The 18,674-nt window shown below is 43.7% G+C and overlaps 2 protein-coding genes across 9 annotated transcripts in view; one reads left to right on the forward strand and one right to left on the reverse strand.

Moving 5' to 3' along the window:
- LOC121594906 overlaps positions 1-18,674 on the forward strand; it is a 270,610-nt gene that overhangs the window by 8,089 nt on the left and 243,847 nt on the right. The gene's annotated exons all lie outside the window — the stretch shown is intronic.
- Positions 2,865-4,212, reverse strand: LOC121594909 (chitotriosidase-1-like). Its single transcript, XM_041918735.1, has 2 exons — positions 4,128-4,212; positions 2,865-4,063 (listed from the first exon to the last, which is right to left on the reverse strand). Exons 1-2 carry the CDS (start codon positions 4,135-4,137, stop codon positions 2,991-2,993), a joined length of 1,083 nt encoding a protein of 360 aa, XP_041774669.1. The 5' UTR covers positions 4,138-4,212; the 3' UTR covers positions 2,865-2,990.

The following is an 18,674-nucleotide window of genomic DNA, read 5'->3' on the forward strand; positions in this document are numbered from 1 at the left end:
ATAGATGTACACTACTGTGGTCAACCGTCACCAGGCGTGCGGCTGGCCTTGGAATGGTACGATTTCAATGTTGAGCCAGATCGATATGCAGATTACCGTTCGCGTGTGTGCGGCCCAAAGCATCTGAAAAAAGGTAATTCTTTCGTTGATGCTATAGAAAGGAAAATGTCTAAGAATGTCCATATGGGGACCGTGTGGTGGGCAGACTGTAACTACTCTCTGTCCAAGCTGATCAAGCGTCTCCTTCTGCACTCCCCGAACCGGACACTGGCGGCACTCACAATGGTTTGCTTGTGCTCTGCACGCCGCTGATGGACAGGGCAAATAGAACGGAAAATGCTCCACACCCCGCAAAACGTTCGTCTTGAATTTCACTGAACCGTGCAGCTAGCGCGGGCAGAAGACCCACTGGCCCGCCCACCAACTAGTGTCGGGGTACGAGGTACGAGGCCCCGAGCTTGGTTTTAGAGTGGTCCGTACACCGCGTAACGGGTGAGCCACTCCCGGCGGGAAGAAGACTAGAGTCCACGCATGGCCTTTCCTAATTGGACGTTGCCTCCTTATCCCCCCCAACAGGGGTGTTGCAATCCTTTCGCCCGGTTGGTGTCTTTTTTGTCTTTTTTGGGGCCTGGGTTGGGTGTGTTGGTGGTGGTGAGTCGATTATGAGTAGCCGATTTCACGTGGCTTTCTTTTTGCAATAACTGAAAAGGGGTAGTGGCGGGTATGGTGCGGGAAAATGGTGCATGCTTTATTTTACCTTTCCACGCAACGCACCATTGAAGAAGCACTAGTAGGGGTTTCTGTTTTGCTGCTGTTAGTTGTGGTGCAATATGACTTTGTTTTGCAAAAAGGGTTGAGGGTGTATGTGGGTTGAGAATGTGTATTGGTGGGTTATTTTGCTTGTGCGCTATGATTAGATCATTGTTCGGTTTAGCACCAGTATGTTGTTTGTTGTTAAATATGGAATGCTTTTGTCGTGTAATGAAAGTATGATTGAAAGGGGTTTTATTTCAAAAATTGTCGTTAAAATCAATCAAACAATCATTTCAGTGTAACAATGTATATATCACAAAAACAAGTGACTCGTACAATTATTGTTATTGAATCTCCACTCCCTTTTTTACACAGTGCCATAAATAAATCCATTATCATTTCCTCGATTGTATCAATCATTTTCGGAAGTACATTTATTACTGCACAGACGTCCGCACCTTTGACATCCGGCAGGGTGTACCGTTTCCTTTTACACGCTATTTTTACCCACAACGACACGTACCATGCTGGTATGAGGGTGAGCCAATGCAAAGGAAGCCTTTTAAGAGTAAACACACTTGTTTGTGTTTGCCTTAAAAAATAGGTATTTAAACAGGTTCTGGAAAATGGGGTGAAATATGTTTTAGTATGAAGTTATTGGATAGAAAAACACATTTTCAAAAATATGTGCTTTACACGAGCGAAAATCGTGAAAGACAATTTTTCATATTTTTATATTTAAGTACAGTTTAACAAGAAAATCATTTTTTTCACTGTTTTGTAGCGTCTTATATCGTAGTCGCATATATTCTCAGCACTAACGTTTACCCCTTGTGATCATTCCTACCCCTCCCTGGGCTTGCATTCTTACGCCTCCCGTCACGCTAAGCCACGAAAATGAAAGACCACGTGGTGGCGGAGTAGACGGAAAAGCAAAAGAAAGGAAAGTTCCGCCGATATTTTGATAAACGAGAGAAATCATGCTCAAACGAGCAGTGATCTCATCACGATTTATGATAATGAAGCGATCGATCGATTTTCGCACATCGGCAGCCGGTGGTGGTGGTGTATCGGTGTTTGCGAGATTAAAAAAAACGGTAGCAAAGAAACATGCTGCACCAATCACTTCTCTAACTCCTCCAACAAAGAGGAAAAAACCAATGCAGCGTCGGAAAGAAATATGTGTCTATCTTCTTGGTGGAGAGATGTCGAGGTGCGGGCAGCACACCGTCTTCTTTTCGGGGCTTAAATGTAGGTGAGAGTGTTGAGAAGCAACAGAGCAGCCGACCGTGGGGATCGTTCCTTTCTGTGTCGGACATGCCATGGGTCTCTGGTATGGGTGAAAATCGTCAGCAGGTCGTGGTAGAATATTCCCAGCATGAGCTGTCTGTTGGACATTTGGACAGGCTGGAAGTTGTAGAGCTGGAAGTTCAGGAAGGGTTGTAATTTAGCTTGTAAAAGGGTGGATGTGTGTATACTAGTGTTGGGAACTACGTTGAAATAAAGGAACAAAACAGTTCAGCCTTATTCCAAGAAACAAGAACAAAGAAACAAGAGAAACAAGATAAGAGAAATCAGGCTAGCTAACGAGTTGGAAGAAGAGGATCGTTCTTTTGTTGCTAGACCGCCAGGCTGAACAGACGCATAGATCTACAAATAAATAGTAATTTCCTACCTGGAACCTGGAATAACTGGAACTTTACAGAACTTTTTTATTAGGTTCGAACCGGAACGGGCTAGTACGACTAGTACAGACTGTGCGATGTGGTAAAACTACTCAAAATAAACAGGTGTTTGGTAACAATTGTAATAATACAAGTTTGCATTTATTTGACTACACGAAATATCTTTCTGACACGGTGACATACAAGAATTACCTGACGGAGCTATACTTCTTATTTGGAGGTCTAGTTGAAGTAGAATTTCCAGAATTGAAGTTTGGGTGTGGTGGTTTCTTCCACAACATTCAAAATTTAATCAATTTCCTTAATTAATTTCCATTAATTAATATATTATTGCAGAGGTTTCAAATTACAATTTAGTTTGGGCTGTGCTAGAATTTTACTAATTCAATCATTCAGCATACATTATACAGCAGCGTGAATCTACCTCCCTGAACTTATCCAGCTTCTCCGATCCTTCTTCTTTTTGATAAAGTCATATTTCATGTGAATACTTTGCGGACTACGCCAAAGTGCTTCATATTTTTGTACCTATGTCTGCATCTCCCATACTACTCACAATACAACACATTTCATTGAACATGCTGGTTCTGCTGGTTTCAAACATGCAACAACAGTACGCAGCAGAGTGAATTTGCCATCCTGGAACTCATCCTGGTCGATCGACCAGATCATTGCTCCACCAAGACCTTCGCTGTTGATGAATTCACATTTCTTGCGAATACTTTGTGGATCATCGTAGCTAACCCACTGATCGCCGCTAACCGCGTAAGGAACGTCCTGGTCGCTATCCCACATACGTTGTTCAAACATGTTCTTTACCTCGTAGTAGGCTAAAACGCCTGCTTCATCTGTATATGGTCCCTTGCGACCTGGACCGCTGGTGGGTCGCCTTGTACCCTCAGTACTGGTGGAGGACAGTGTGAACGTACGTCCATAGGCGGCCAACCCGACGATCAGTTTCGACTTCGGGGCACCTCCACCTATCCAATCGCGGACACTAGCCTTAACGTTCAGTCTTCTCTGATAGTCAGTTTCTACCGCACCCCAGCAAAGCGGAGCATTATGGCCAGTGTAGCGGTCCCACGTGCCGTTGTAATCGTAGCTCATCAGAAGGATATAGTCAACATGTCGGGCAATTCCGGATACATCGTACTCTCTGTTAACACCCACCGATGTGGTTAAGATCAGGTCGCGACTGTGTAGCTCAGATGCCAATGCTGACAGCAGCAGTACAAAGTTGCTATGATCGGAGCTACTTTCGGGAAATTCCCAATCAATGTCCGCTCCATTGAAACCGTGCTCTTTGCAGAATTCACGCACGTTTACTGCAAATCTATTGCGAAGGACTGAGTTGGCTGCCACTTTTGCGTACACAGATTTAGCACAATTGGCACCACCAAACGACACAAGAGTCTTCAGCCTAGGATTGCTATTACGCAAGTTGTTAAAGTTTTCCATAGCATTCTTCTCGTTGTCATCCTTTCGGATGAGCGTTCCATCGTCTTTAGGCTCCACAAACGCGTAGATAAGATGGGTGCACAGGTGCGGGTTGAGGTCTTTCACGGTGCATTTTCCCTTTCCGCTGCGGTAGGTGGCCCATCCACCGTAGAATCCAAAGACAGGTTCTATGGATAAATGTACAACATATACTATAACCACGACTGTACGCGATCGTTTTAAATAACTCACTGCTCGTCATATTCAGACGTTATAAAGAGAATGAAGGTTCAGTAAACTAATAAATAACACAAATGTTCAGCAAAACAACTAGTGCGAGCTCTTTGGCTCTTTAACTGATACTGAGCACGTTTGTCGACGGTGTTCTATTTTTATGAGTGTTAAAACGTGGATTATATTTTTTCCTGGATATATTTTTGATAAACAATATGGCTCGCACCATTAGCATTGGGAAACGAGGTGAGAGGACTGCCATTTTCAGTTGTGAGCGATTTGGGCGTTATCTAACAGAAATTCTTCGAATGTTGGTTAGAGAGCATCAGTATAGGAGAATTATTAAGTTTTTTTTCACGCTACGATAAGATGAGATTAGCCAGAAATGAATAAACAAAGTGTAGATACCGTATAAAAGCGCGTTCATTAATGCAGGGGTCTCAGCTCAATAAATTAATATCCACGTGTGTATAAAAATCGTATCTTTCAAAAACCATCACAGCCTACCACGCACACCATTGTACTGTGTTATCGAAAGGGTAGTCATGATAAGATAACCGGCATCATCTCCCATTAGCAAAAACATTGTTACAATTTTAAGAATCGATACAAATACAAATCTTAGGAATTCTGATAGCGATTGAAGAATTCAATCTTCAGATCATGTGCAAGAAATTTTTATTCTTCAACACTTGACAAGAATAATTTTTGTAGTACTTCGGGGTTGAAGGTCTAAACACATTTCTAAAACAAAACACTGAGCAAATTTTGCAAGGAGGATAGGACCGATAAGATAGAACATCCAACAAAAAGAACGGAACTTTGTTAAAGGTTCGATCCGAAACGGCCAACACTAGTTTAGACATACTTTTCCCGTGCTCTCCGCTAGATGGACACTTCGCGTAACGGTGATGTAGATGAAGTTGTAATGGTATCCAAAAGTTGCTTATGATTCTTAAGGGGCGTGCAGTCAGTGCTCTGCGATATATTTATGGTCCGTCTTCCGTCCAGAACCGAACGTGTCTTGTTCACCATTCTCGTAATGGTTCGAATGTCCGTTTTGGTCCACTTTTCAGAGTCTAACCACTCGCTAGAAGGAGCCGACGTATGTTTATGGCCTCTGGACACGTGAAATGGCTGCAAAGTTTTGGGTGGAAGACCAGCCGCCAGCCCCACGAGAACTCATAAATCAATCGTGAACATATTCATTAAGTTAATGAACATAAACGGTTCGCGGGAGTTTGGGTGGCACGATGGTGTGTTAACATGCCTGCTTCAGTAAAACGACGGACCATTTTGCTAGTCCAATCCACTTTTTGTGTGCTTTTTTTCTGTCTCAATTTGAAGCTTAACCTCAAAATAGCTCACGGATTAGATGTTATATGATTCTTGCGGGGCGTGCAAATAGTTTTGAGACGTTTTTATTGGGAAATACCTTTGACTGTTTACCAATACGTGTACTATTGAGAAGTACTGGACCGGCGCAATGATACAAATGTTGCACCGCTTAGTGCCCTTAATTATTTTCCCGCCTTTCGAGTATGCTTGGAAACTCAATGTCGGCTAAGGATCAATTTAGGGCAATTTTATCAAGCGCTCTGGGCCAGTCTGTGATGGTGGTATTGCAAGGGATTGGTGTTAATTGTGAATTAATATAGCACCCCATAATCACAGACACACTCACAGATGGGCAATAGGGGAGCGTTGGGGCATAATTGTTTCGCACCGGTGAAAGTATTTGTTGTGAAAATGGTAACCTAAAATTCGGAATCAATCATTTTCACTTATATATCACTTGCCTTACCACACTTACCTTACAGCCAGTGAAGCGGCTGGGTGATGAAAAGCGGTTGCAAATTGGGCTTAAGTTTTGTGAAAAAAGGCCGGGAAAATGTTAGTACCTCCGTGGAGCAAGTGAAGCTCAGGTATCGATTTGAGTAATGTGCTTACTCCTCTCAGCACATAATAAAGCTATCAGTAGGCTAAACGTTTCATCATCACCATCTACATGTCCATCGCGCAAACACCAATTGCTCGCCCATTGCTCGGTGCTGCGTTTAAGGGATTTTACGAGTTTGTTAACACCGGAATGGAAACGACGCAACCGGGGCGCAATTGTGCCATTGTGAAGCCGTCGAGGAATGCGTTATTTTCTTTGTGGTGGATTAAATCCACACAGCAACAGCGGCTTGCATTCAACGCTTCTTGCAAAGCGTGCTAATGATGTTTGCAGGGTTGACCTCTATAGTTTTTTTTGTTGGTTGTTGGTTGGCAGATTACGACTACACCTCCAAAGCGTGTTGTGTCATTTTTTCGACAGTTGTTTGCTTTATGTTTTTCACTGCCTGAGTGTGTACAATTGTCAATTGTCGTCTGCTTGCTGAGGGGTGTGAAGAAAGCTGGGAACTATTTCCCAAATTTAATGACTACCTGGCTACTGGAAATGGGAAGAAAAACATCTGTGAAATGTTTTTTGTATTTGTTTTACGGTCCAAAGAGACAATATACGTTGAGGGTGTATTTATTTATTATAAGCTGTCTTCTCATCTGACCTTGCCGGCTGCTGTTTTTTTTTTTTCTGTTTGAACGAAATTGACTCGACGAAAGGATTAGTCTAGAAGACGCTTGCTACGATGAAGTGTGCCACATTAAATGCAATAAATTTTACGATGCTTTAATGGGTTTATTATGGCGATGATGTATTATTGCGCATTAATCATGCTGCGCGGTGTAGCAATCATCAACCGCTTCTGAGTGTTGCATAAATACACGCTGTTAGGGACGGCTATAGGAGCGTCTCTTGCCGGTACTTTGCTGCTCAGTACAAATGCCCGTTATGCATGCAAATCAAATGTTCTGTCTGCGTTTTAGAATCTTTACCGCTGGCCAGAACCGTACCTGTGAAGGGGCACCGCTGTGCTACTGTCTATTAGGCAATAGTATGCAATTAGTTCGCATCTTGCCGTTTGCTCCATGTGTACGTTTTGTACCGTTTTTTTTTTCCTGCTCACGAAACCAACAACTAAACAGAGACCGTTCAGCCAAATATGAAAAGAATATGATGGTTTTGTTTGGGCGCGCAAATCGAAAAGGGAATGTCCCTTTTCGTGTGGCAGCGTACAATTGCGAACTCTCGCCCGTTCTCCTCCTCCCAGACGGAAGCAGGGACGGGTTGGCGCTTATATTCCCAGACCAAAACAGGGTTCTGGTGTGAGTCATGCTGCTGCTGTAGCTACTACCGATGCAGATCATCTAGCACGATATAAAGCTACCGCAACAGAACTGGAGCACTGGAGAAGCAAAAAACAAGGGGCTGGGGTGTGTGTTGTTTTGTTTTTCCTTTTGCGAAACAGTTCGCAAGGGCAATAGGGCACACACAGACACACACACGCGGGCACAATCGGGTGACAGGGCAATGAGCATTAGCTCGCTGCCCGCACCTATCTCATAATGTGCCGGCGAACATGTTGGCGGTGCGCGATCACCGTTCTTGAACCTAATTAAGCGTTGTTCCGATCAGTCATCGCTGGCTGTTTGCGTGTTTGTTGTCCAAAGTTTGTTAGTTCCGACCGTGCGCACTTTAACACATTGCGCGTTTTTTGTTGTTGCATTCCCTTTGCTCTTACTCCTGCTCCCGCCGCGAAAGGGAAAGGGTGTGTGGAGTCGTTGCGGTGATTTACGGCAACAGCTATTGTTAATTACGGTGCCAACATTCGCGCTCGCGCTGCACCAAGGAGGTACTACACTGGCATCCGCTCGGGAAGTGTAAATTCTCATTGAACGGAGAAGCGAAGAGAGAGGATAGGAGCTCACGCTGGCAGTAAATCACGCACAAAAAAACTACCACGCTGCTGCAACACACAAATCGACAACGGAACTTCTTAACGATGCACTCAAATCGATATTTATGCCGTGAACAAATCGGGCGTCGGGCAGATCTTATGATCGCGTGCAGTGAAAGGGGATGGCAGCGTAAAGGGGGTTGACGATGAAGTGTTTTCCCTTTCGACGAGACGCGCTTGAATGCCGTCGAAGGGTTCGGATTAACTGTGGAAGAAAAAGAGATGGAAGAAATCTTCTAAAACGAAAAAATAGGTTAAGCTGTTATGTGCGATTTTTCCCCAAATTACTTGATAATTAAAATTGATTGATTAAAAAAAAAAACAAATAAATCATCAAAATGTCAATACAATTCATAAAAAATAATAATAATACGATGTCTAATGCTCTCGTCTATGTATAATTGAATTTACTCATGAGAGAATTTAATCCGACGGTTAACCCTGCCTCGTGCAAAAGAGAAAGAGGAGAATATGAGCGAGCCAACTATAGTGGCGCATCTTCAAGCTTAAAGCTCGGAGAAATGGAGCTTTCACGTTCGGTTCAGCTTGGATGCGTAGTGGATGGTGGGGCCAAAATATTGAAGTATATTCAAGCATGCACAATTCTTGTTAATCCATTTATAATAGAGCGATTGAAATGTGACGGACTATACATTGTTTCAGCAAATGCATATTCCATTCAGAAACAATTCAAACACAACCGAAATATGATAAGTTTATGGGTTCATGATAAACGTTAGGGAGGTACACTTGCCCCGTGCGTCTTTATAGAGGACGCTGCAGTTGCGAAGGAGAAAGATGGTTTTTAAAATTTGAATTTGATTAGTTAACTGATTTATATTCTTTCTTCATACGGTTCTACATCATGTCTTTAATTTTCTTTGCCTAATTTTCTTTCAGTCTGATATGTTTTAGTTGTGTTCGTAGTGACATGTTTTTTTTTCAATATATTTTGTTCATTTGTGTTTCGTTATTCGTTTCTTTAAAATATAACAGTTTTTTTTTCAATGCAGTGACTCTTCCTGGTTATTTCAGTATTTTTATACATTTTAGAAATGATTAAACTTCTTTATAAAAAATCAAGATTTATTTATCTTCTTTGTCATTTGTTTCATTTATTTTCAATTTTTATTGATTTAATTTAACTAATCATTTAATATTTAATATTTGTACCCTTGTCCTTTTTTTTGTCCAAAGTGTTATTTTCATCTTAATTTCGTTATACCTAGACTTTTGAAATGCCACATGGGTTCAAGCCCCAAATGGACCGTGCCGCCATACGTAGGACTGACTATCCTGCTATGGGGGGATCAATAAGTCACTGAAAGCCAAACCCACAAGTAGTGTGGTACAGGCAGGCCTTGACCGGCAACGGTTGTTGAGCCAAAAGAAGAAGAAGAAGAAGACTTTTGATAATATGCTATAAATAATGGGGCTTAGTTCAATAAAAAATCTTTTAATGGTATATATTATTATTAAATCTTCCATAATATTTTATTGATTTCCTCGATACAAAAGATAATTATCAATGATTATAACACTTACGCACGTCTTTAATACTGCCTAATTAAACGTGTTTGTGCAATGCAACTGTTGTGGATTATGAGTAACTACCGCCGTCAACTCTCCACCGGGTGGGCTATATGTATGATTTGACAATTATCGGCACGTCGTCGCCTCGATTTGAATGCAACATTGTCGGCGCAAAGGGCATTTGGCGAGCCAGACCGGCCCGGCTCATAATTGGCAACCTGGAAGCCCTCAAAACCTCACTCCCTCGCGCATATATTGCGGGAAGGTTTGAGAATCAATTTGATCTTCCCGGCTGGCGGTGCGCGCACGTTAGTCATATTACCGCGGGTGTTGGTGGGCTGATGCTGATGGCGACGGTGAGCAGTCAATAAATTATGCCATTTCGAATCTGAAACCGAAAACACCGAATCCGGCGATCGATGGTGGTGGCCTCGGTGCAACGAGACAAAACAAAACAAAAGTGGATCGCGTAATGTTTCACCATCTTTTTTTCCGCCGCCGCCATACTGCTAGACCCAGACACGCTAGACCCGATCGATCACGATCACGACGCAATGCAAAGAAGAAAAAAAAAAACCTCCCGAAGGAGCACAAGTCCGTGCAGTACGGGGTTTTTGTTTTTCGTCACCGAAGCGAGGAGGAGCATTTTGGGCACCGTTTCCTGGTTTAGTTTCCCTCCCTTTTCTTCTCCTTGAGTCGATGTCGCCCTTTTGTGGTCCGCTCGATGGGTGGGTTTTTGCGTTGCGAGCGGGTCAAATCTGTGGATGCATAAACCAATGCAATTATGCACCTACTGCAGTGCACACGCCGCGCTCCCTTGTGAGCCTTGTGTATCCGCACTCCGAACCTCTCACCTCGCACGGTCCCAACGATGGTGTGCGGTTTACCGTTTGCGATCGAGATGATCTTTCCCTGCTGGCCCGGCTCCTGACAGCCATTGTGAGAGTGTTTCCATGCTGGCGCAGAAGCTGGCGTACGGAAAGAATGTAGCCAGACCACCCCCTTCCCATTTCCTGTTGGAAAGGTGCATGTAAACTGTGTCAATCCCGGGAGTCAATGCGCAAACATCATATTTACCGCGCACAGACAGCCGTCGATTCGCGCGTCGCCGTCATGCGCCCCGTGGCACATGGTCGTGGCGCAGTTTGGCACATCTTCGACGCAACGCGCGCGCGGGCCTGTTGCGGCATTTACACATGCTAACGAGCAGGCGATGGACACCGGACGCGAGACTGTCAGGCTGTACATTTGTCACGGCAGCGGTCGGTAGCCTGGTGTTTGGCGTCCGCTGACAGCAACCGAGCAACATTCTTGTCAGTGCGTGTATCTTCGTTTGTCAATAGATGACGGATCCTAACGAATTGCTCGTTGTTAGGTGCAGCCCGCGCGTCTCTCATTGTTGCCGGCTGGCAGAAGAATAGTGCACACACGGTAGTAGCGCATTGCTGTTGGGGGGTTTTGCCGAGCTGCTGCTGATGGGTTTTGCGACAAAATGCAAATTTTCCACTGTTGAAATGGCGAGAGAAGACACACACACTCGCAAACTGCACGCACAGGACAATAGTTTCTAGCAGCAACGTCCGGACGTGAAAAGTGAAAGCGGCCACAAGATGGGGCTTAGAATGGTTAGCATGATTAGCTGCGCGCAGTACGCACGCTTGAGCCGATCGGATATTGTGTGTGTCAAGTGATGGATGTGGTTTATGTTTGCTTTGTCTTACAAAAGTCACAGTTGCAGATGACAATAGGGATGACTTTTTCTTTCGATTGTGCGATTGCCATGGATGCTAGGAGGTTCAAAGGAATAGCTGTACAAGAATGTTTTGCTCATTATGTGGATGCAAATTGCAATCGGTCGATGTATGAAATCATTTATTTTATTTTTTACAACAGTCGTCTGAATAGTCGTCAATAGCGTAATGCGTTAAGGTCAATAAAACATGCAAAACCAAAGATGTCTTTGAAAGTAACATATTTCTGTTCGTCTTCGATGCTGTAATGATTACTTAGAGCTATAATAAATTATTCAAACGTAAAAAGAATTAATCTGTTAAATAACAGCTATTACGTTCAAAAATTTTTTTAAACGGTTTAAAATAAGTAAGTGATGTCTTAGGGCGTTTGTTATGTTTTTCTCATTTACTGTTCTTTGAAATAATTGCATTTCATATTATTTGTTTGACCGTCATTCTAGTATTTTACTAATTGAATATAATGCTTTGATTACTTTATTATCCTTTTTTATTCATAATCAATTTTTTCGTTATGTTTTTGATGTTCTATTATTTTCCCATCGTCTTATTATATTTGGAATCATATTCTATTTTCTTCCAAACTTTTTGTACATTATTTTAGTGTTGTCTTGTTATACTTTTTAGTATTATTTTTTTTAGTATTTTTTATCATTTGTTAATTTTTTTGTTGGTGATGATTGCTGCAAGGTTTATTCTAACTTTTTCTATCTTTTTCTAAGCAAATGCTCTAACTTTTTCGATCTATCTAAATTAACATTTAAACTAAAAAATAGTCATGATTTCCAAACGAGAGCTATTAAATCTTTGAAAATAGTCAGCTAAAGCTACAAATCAAGCATACAACTGAAGTAACCGTTTGCAAGAGCGCAAACCGACAATTAATCCGTGAAAACTCTGTAAGTACGATATGAAATATGATCGTAAAAAGAAAATTGTAGCTTCAATAAAAAAAAAACCCGCATCTAACCACCGTTTGCCGTACCGGAGAAAGGAAATCCCGTACTTTATTTGTATCATATTTTGCTCGATTTACCTTCTGCCGGCCAGCGTCGATGGGCCGCATGTTCCCAAAGATCCGGTTGCGAGCGAACAGGGGGGGGGGATGAACTTTATGATCGGCACACCAATTGACAGATCCTAATGGATTCGTGTGCGTAAAAGTAGGTTTGAAGGTTATCCTGGCAACGGTCACTCGGTACCTCCAATGGCTTCCTTTTTCCTTTCTCGACTGGGGTCATTAAAATGTAGAACAAACTATCGCTTTCCACTGCATGAGGGAGCCGGCGGCATGGTAGTGCAGCCGTTGGTGCAGTAGCTGCTGCAGCAGCGCCTCGGTGCAGTTCGGTGCGCCACGTGAACCCATCATCGGGCACACTGGGGCACCCGGATTGCCGGACGGTGATGTCCCCTTGGCTTTGCTTCCCGGCGAGCGCACGCTGGAAGCTTTCCGCGCACTATCGACGGTAATTCACGCTCGGAGTGCGCGCTCCCGCCGCAAGATCGCCTTGTGGGCCTGTCCGATTCCGATCATTTATTATCGCCGGTGTGTCGGGGTGCCAGATAGAGTGCAACCGGTGGCGAGATTGGGTTTTCAGGAGATTTTCGTTTTTTTTTCGTTGCGAATATCCTACCCACCCCACAGCTACTGTCGCTTTTCTTGCGAGGGTTTTATTTTCGCACAGACATTCGGCAGCAAATGGCGCGCTAGGGCCGTGCTCCAAACCCCACGTTTGCCCCCCCCCTTACACGTGTTTGTAGGAGCATGGCGTGGTGGTGCCATTGACTCATTTCTCCCGTGGTGCGACGACTGAGTCTGGGAAAAGGTTTTGTGATGCTGGCCGGAACTGGCCATAACTCACTGTGTGTGTGCGCGCGCGTATCGTTAATGCATTTTTGCTGCCGCTGCCGCTGTACGATCTCGCGCCACCTTTGGCACCGACGGGGGGGAGTCTGGTAGGCCGAAAAGGGCCAAACCAAACAATCTGAAGCAAGGGCTCCTGCCGCACGTTCATTCCCTCCCGTGCCAGTTCGGTTGTGCCAGATGAGAGACAATGAGGCGCAACCGGGGGCTGAAGAATCGCTCGAACCCCAACAAACCGAACCGCCGAACCGTTCGCTCATCGTTCATTCATCATTAGATGGCCTAGATTTATGCGCTGCAAACCGTTTGGCTGCGAAATGCACCGCGCGATAGGTGAAAGTGGTAAAGGTATTACGAAGGGCACCTCAATCGATACCTCGCGTGTCGATATGTCGCCGCCGTCGTCGTCGGCTGGTGATTATTTTTATCTCAAACGTGGTCGTTCCTTGCGTTTCGAGTACGCTAAGACACAATGTTTGGGGGTTTCATTACGAACATGGGGTTTCGCTGTGTGCACGTATGCAGTTTTGTCGGTAGTGTTTCAGTGTAATTGAGTGTTCGAATTGAAAAAAGGGATTCTTAAAACAATAATTAAAGAGTTTAGATGATATCGTCTTTCAGTATTTGTAAGCAAGTGAGTGAGTTTAAGAAGAAAAGTGGTGTACTAATTGAAATGGAAATGGATAATGCAAAGAATACGGTTTATTTTCCACAGCAATGACTATTCTTATTGACAAATAGTGTTTAACAGTAGTTTAAATTGTTCATTTCAGCCGTATCATCTTGATTACTGGATCCAATCCGGTTCGAAGGACCAAAAACAGAAACACATGTGGAACTATTCCAAATCCGGTTCGAAGGACCAAAACAGTCATGAGTTAATCGAGAAGTGATTTTGATTGTGATAGTGTGGTAGTTTTGGGTGTGATAGTATGAATATATTGATTTGTACATATCGTTAAAATATAGTAAATGTGTTCAGTTTTGGTAACATTTTTGAACGTTTAAATAACGAAAATATAAAGAACAAAAAATACAATTTTGAACGATATATGAAAAAGTGATGATTTCATTTGAGGTGAAAAAGCTAACCAATTCTGTATCTTCGGTTTCCTTTGTATCGGAGTGTGTACAGCGGGAGGTCTTACAGTCGTCTATGATGAGAGGCGTTTTCCTCTCGCTGGAACAAAATCGTGTCCACACACCCAACTCCGACTAGCGATCGTTGAGTCTGAAATCTGAAGCATATAGGCTGAATGTAGTCCCTTAATCTATCCTCAGTTGGATATGCCCATCTTAGAGCCAGCAATAGTTCTACCGCCTACCCAGCCTTAGCATGTCGGCTTGAGTTTTCCCTTTTGTCCGTTGCATACAGGAATTCATCGGAGCAGCCATACATCCCGGTCTCTTGGCCAGCATCCAGTGCGCCCTGCCGATCGGCTAGATCGAAACGTCGACGTCTCGCCTAACCTCGTTATCATTTTAAAACCATAAAGAGGCTTATGACGTGCATGTTGAAAACGAAGTTTCCGCCGAACCCGTCCCGTCACGAGCGGTACCATGCGGGGCTTTCGATTTTCCGCGCACGATTGGGAAATCGTGAGAATAGAATTGAAAGTGAAAAACCGGAATGCAGTGGGACCACAACCTATGCAGCCTATGCTTGCGTTGGACAATGGGCGTTTCTATTCTCGTTTGACAGCGCCTAGGGAGAAAGACGGGGAAAGGAAAATAGTTTTATATTTATGAGTTCTTTTCTAACTTAATTTATTCTGCAGAAAAGTGGGTAGAAAATAATCCTAAAAGAAATTACTCGGTAGTTCAGGTATATCTTGGAAGGTTACTGCTAACCGTTCGCTTCGTTGGCTGCTGGATAATGCAACTCCTTTTAATCATACCATAAACGCTCGCCAATCCCACGGATGGATGCTTTACGGGCAAAAGTCGTAAGCCGTCGCGGGTTGGCGCGTGTGTCTGTCAATTGTCAGAATTAGAAATCTTCGCAGTTGGCAGACGGGGTTGGCACACGCGGTTGTCAGTTTGGTTGTTTGCTTGGGAGTTTCCCGATCCGGACGGACCGGACCGATCCAGAACCTACCCGGCCTATCAATGATGCGGCGGCTCATTTCTGCTGACAGTAGAAGGAAAAGTGAAAAAAATCAACGAGGTATCGTTGCATCTCGACCGACTCGGGAGCACTGCTGGTTGCGTTGCGCTTTTGTCAAAGGAAAACAATAATTCATGTCATGTGCTGCCAGGGCGCGGATCAGGCTCGGTGACACACCGTTCCGCTCGGACACACGCTCCTCGGACACAGCGGGCTGGGTGACATTGGATTTCGCTTTTACTCCTGCTGCTCATGTTACGTTTCGGTAGCGAAGCGTGCGGTGAATTTTAAATAGAACCGCGTACCGCCTGACCTTTTTGGCGGGAGGATTTTCTTGTGGCGAGATTTATGGCTTTAAAATGTTCAATATAGCAATTTCAACTGGTTTCTTCATTTTGCAATAGAAAATTCGAGCAACCTTTGTAAGGAGTTAAACTATTCTGGGAATTAAAAGCAAACAAAACATTAACAGTTCAATAAATCTCCAACTCTCCCTCAATTTCCCCCAATTCTTGCGAGGCGCCGATATAAATTCATAAATCATTTAACTGGAAGTTTTCCCGGGCCAAAACAACCACACATAGTTACCCAACAACAGCGCACTAAACAACTAGTGTAAAAAAGGGCAAAAAACAAAACAAAATCGTGCCGATAATTTTACTTTCGCGACAGTCATCCTGGCACCGGCGGCAAACACATTAACTTAAGCCCACACACCCGGCAGCCCCAGGGCGAATCCACCGTGCACGCCTGTGGGTGGTGGATATCGAGCAAATATAGAACTCGAATTATCTTTCCCCATCGAAACGACAACCGTCGTTAAGGGAAGCGGGTGTTCGGGGTGGTTTTGGGCTGGTCGGTGGGGTGAAAGGAAATTCCCGTTCCATGCGTAACACACTAACCTTCAAAGCCTGTGTTCGGGTTTTCCCGCGGTTAAAGCTCCGGGAAGACAAAAATCCTGAAACTGACAGTCGGTCCTGCTGACTGTTATCTTAAGTCCTTCAATCTCGCTCGCGCTCTTGCATGCTCTCTGTTTACGTAAGATAGCTTGTCTTGGATCTTAACACCACTCCCAAACTGCTGCTCTCGATAATAAAAGCGGATTTTTCAGCGGGAATGAGGGATTTAATTAAAAAGAGCCCACAATCTTAAGCATTCCAATGTTTGTGTTCTTTTTACCTCGCGCTGCCGTTGCGTCTGCGCACTGCTTTTCCCCGCTCGGAGTGGAAAGCTTTTCGGTGGAAAGCTTTCACCGTCTGTCATGCCATGTTTTCCATCGGTGGGGCAAAACCCAAAACAGAACGGTTTGTGTTGGGAATGCCTCTCGGCGGTGCAAGTCAAAATTGCTGTTACCGGTATTTTTCTCTCCTCCGCTCTGGTTGTGTTTCTGTGTTACCTAAGCGTAGACAAAATGAAGGGTTTAATAATTCTTCAACAGAACTGTTTAGTGTTTAGCAAGTGTTGATTGAAGCATTAATTTTTAAAAAAGTAATATTGTTATTATATTGTGTCAAACAAGTGTCACTGTTTGAATGTGAGAGAGGGAGAGTGTTGGAAACAGGAGTGGAGAGCGAGAATCTGATCGACCTCTAAACGTTATCAGCAAGCAAGGAAAAACGGGTAGGAAAAAAAGAAACAGTAAAGCAAAAGAAACCGTGTTGTATCGTGTGCTTATTTTTCTGCTTATATCTTGCGTGGGATTTTTGATAAGGTCACGTCTTTGACAAAACACTTAAGAAACAATTGGTGTGTTGTTTACCCCAGGTGCTCTTGGGAGACAGTGGACAGCGCCTTAGGGAGTGGTGACATGGTGCGTAATATATTACTGTGAACCGAAGGAAGGATTTTACAAGGTTTATTAGAGAAAACGGATAAATAGAGTTTTTTTTCCATCATACTCCATCAAAACTATACCGCAATGTGTATGGAAATGAGTCCCGCTGGTACAGACATGCAAAACCTGATGGTAATGTGCTGTTGGTGGACGGTCTGACACACCTTTCCCCGGCCACGGTGGAATAATTTCAATTTATTGCGTATTTTGCGTGACGTCGGTAGCAGCAGCTCGTTGGTGGCTTGGAGCTCCCACAAACATACAGCCCGTTGTTGTTGGTTGGTGAATTAGTGAAGCTAGTGAAGGGGTTTATTGCAAAACATTCCAGTTGTGTTTGCCTGCCAACAACCGCGCACCAGTGGGCGGGTGTCCTGTGGCAGGATCTTGTGGTGCAGTAGTGGTTTGCGAAGAATAGGGCCGCGCCAACAAAGCGTAGCCAACATTGTAGCCGACTTCTGTTTTGGAGCGGGCTTCTCTCGTCCTACATTGTGCGGAGGAAAAAAGAAGCGAATCCTTAGTGTGTGCCTGAGTGATGTTTCTATACGTTTGCAGCCAGTGGTGTGTTTGTGTTTTTGATTGTAGAGTATAACAGATTATAAGTAAGATAAAAAAAAACGACAAGAAAGTGCAACAATGTTGATTAATGCGTGTATGGAAGAATGGTCCTTGAATGATAGTGTTGGGTGTGTTGGTGGAAGTTCGTAGCAAGTGACGTGGAGAAAAGCAAATCAAAATCGTTCCCCGTTGGGCGTTAATGCTCGAGCGCGGTGTGCTGTTGTCGACGTAAGCAGTACCTGATGAAGTTTTAAGCATACAGGGTTAACAGAGGATTAGAATAGGTACATATTTGATGCTAAAGAAGTTTCAGTTTGTTTGTTTGCTAATTTTAGAAACACTTGTTTGTTATTTTATAGATAAACCAAACAATTATACATGCATTTTAGTTGAAAAGCAAAAGATGAACAAAAACATTATTATCTTTTTCTTTGAAACGCCTACGTAAAAAAGCTTATATTAAATGATCATTGATATAAACTGCTCTATATATTGTGCAAAAATAAGAGAAATGCTCTATTTTTGCAAGGCAAAATATGTAATTAGAACAACTCTTTCTATTCGAAAGAGATGTATTTGAGCTCTTAATAATTGTCAACACAGAAAAGTAAAGCAAAAACTAGAACAACCACTCTTCAAAAGCCTTACTTCAATCAAGCAGCCATAACAAGCACGCCTAAAGTTATGCAGCGTGTGTAGGTTTCGAGTGTGTCCGGCACAGGGATGATTGCACAACCGTTTTGGGCATAGTTCACCGCCGGCGTGCAAAGTTCACCGGGCCGAACAGAAAACCACGAAAGTTTTTGAAGCTTTCCACTCGCACACCTGCCTACTAAGCTTCCTTTGCCCTGGGAAAAGGAAAAGCGGTGGGCGGCAGAGCGAAGGAGAGTGGCAATTGCTGTGTCGCTGTGTCTCCAACAGTGCGGTAAATCGTTCCTACACACGTGAACCATTTTTCACGTTGCTGTTTCGTTGTTGTCGTTTCTTCCGCTTACCCCAGAGGTCCGCTCGCGTACACCCTTACTTACCATCTTAAAGTTGTTCCCCCGGGGGCGTTGGCAGTGTATTCTTCGCGCCTT

Source organism: Anopheles merus, chromosome 2L, assembly GCF_017562075.2.
Source record: "Anopheles merus strain MAF chromosome 2L, AmerM5.1, whole genome shotgun sequence".
NCBI classification, from domain to species: domain Eukaryota; kingdom Metazoa; phylum Arthropoda; class Insecta; order Diptera; family Culicidae; genus Anopheles; species Anopheles merus.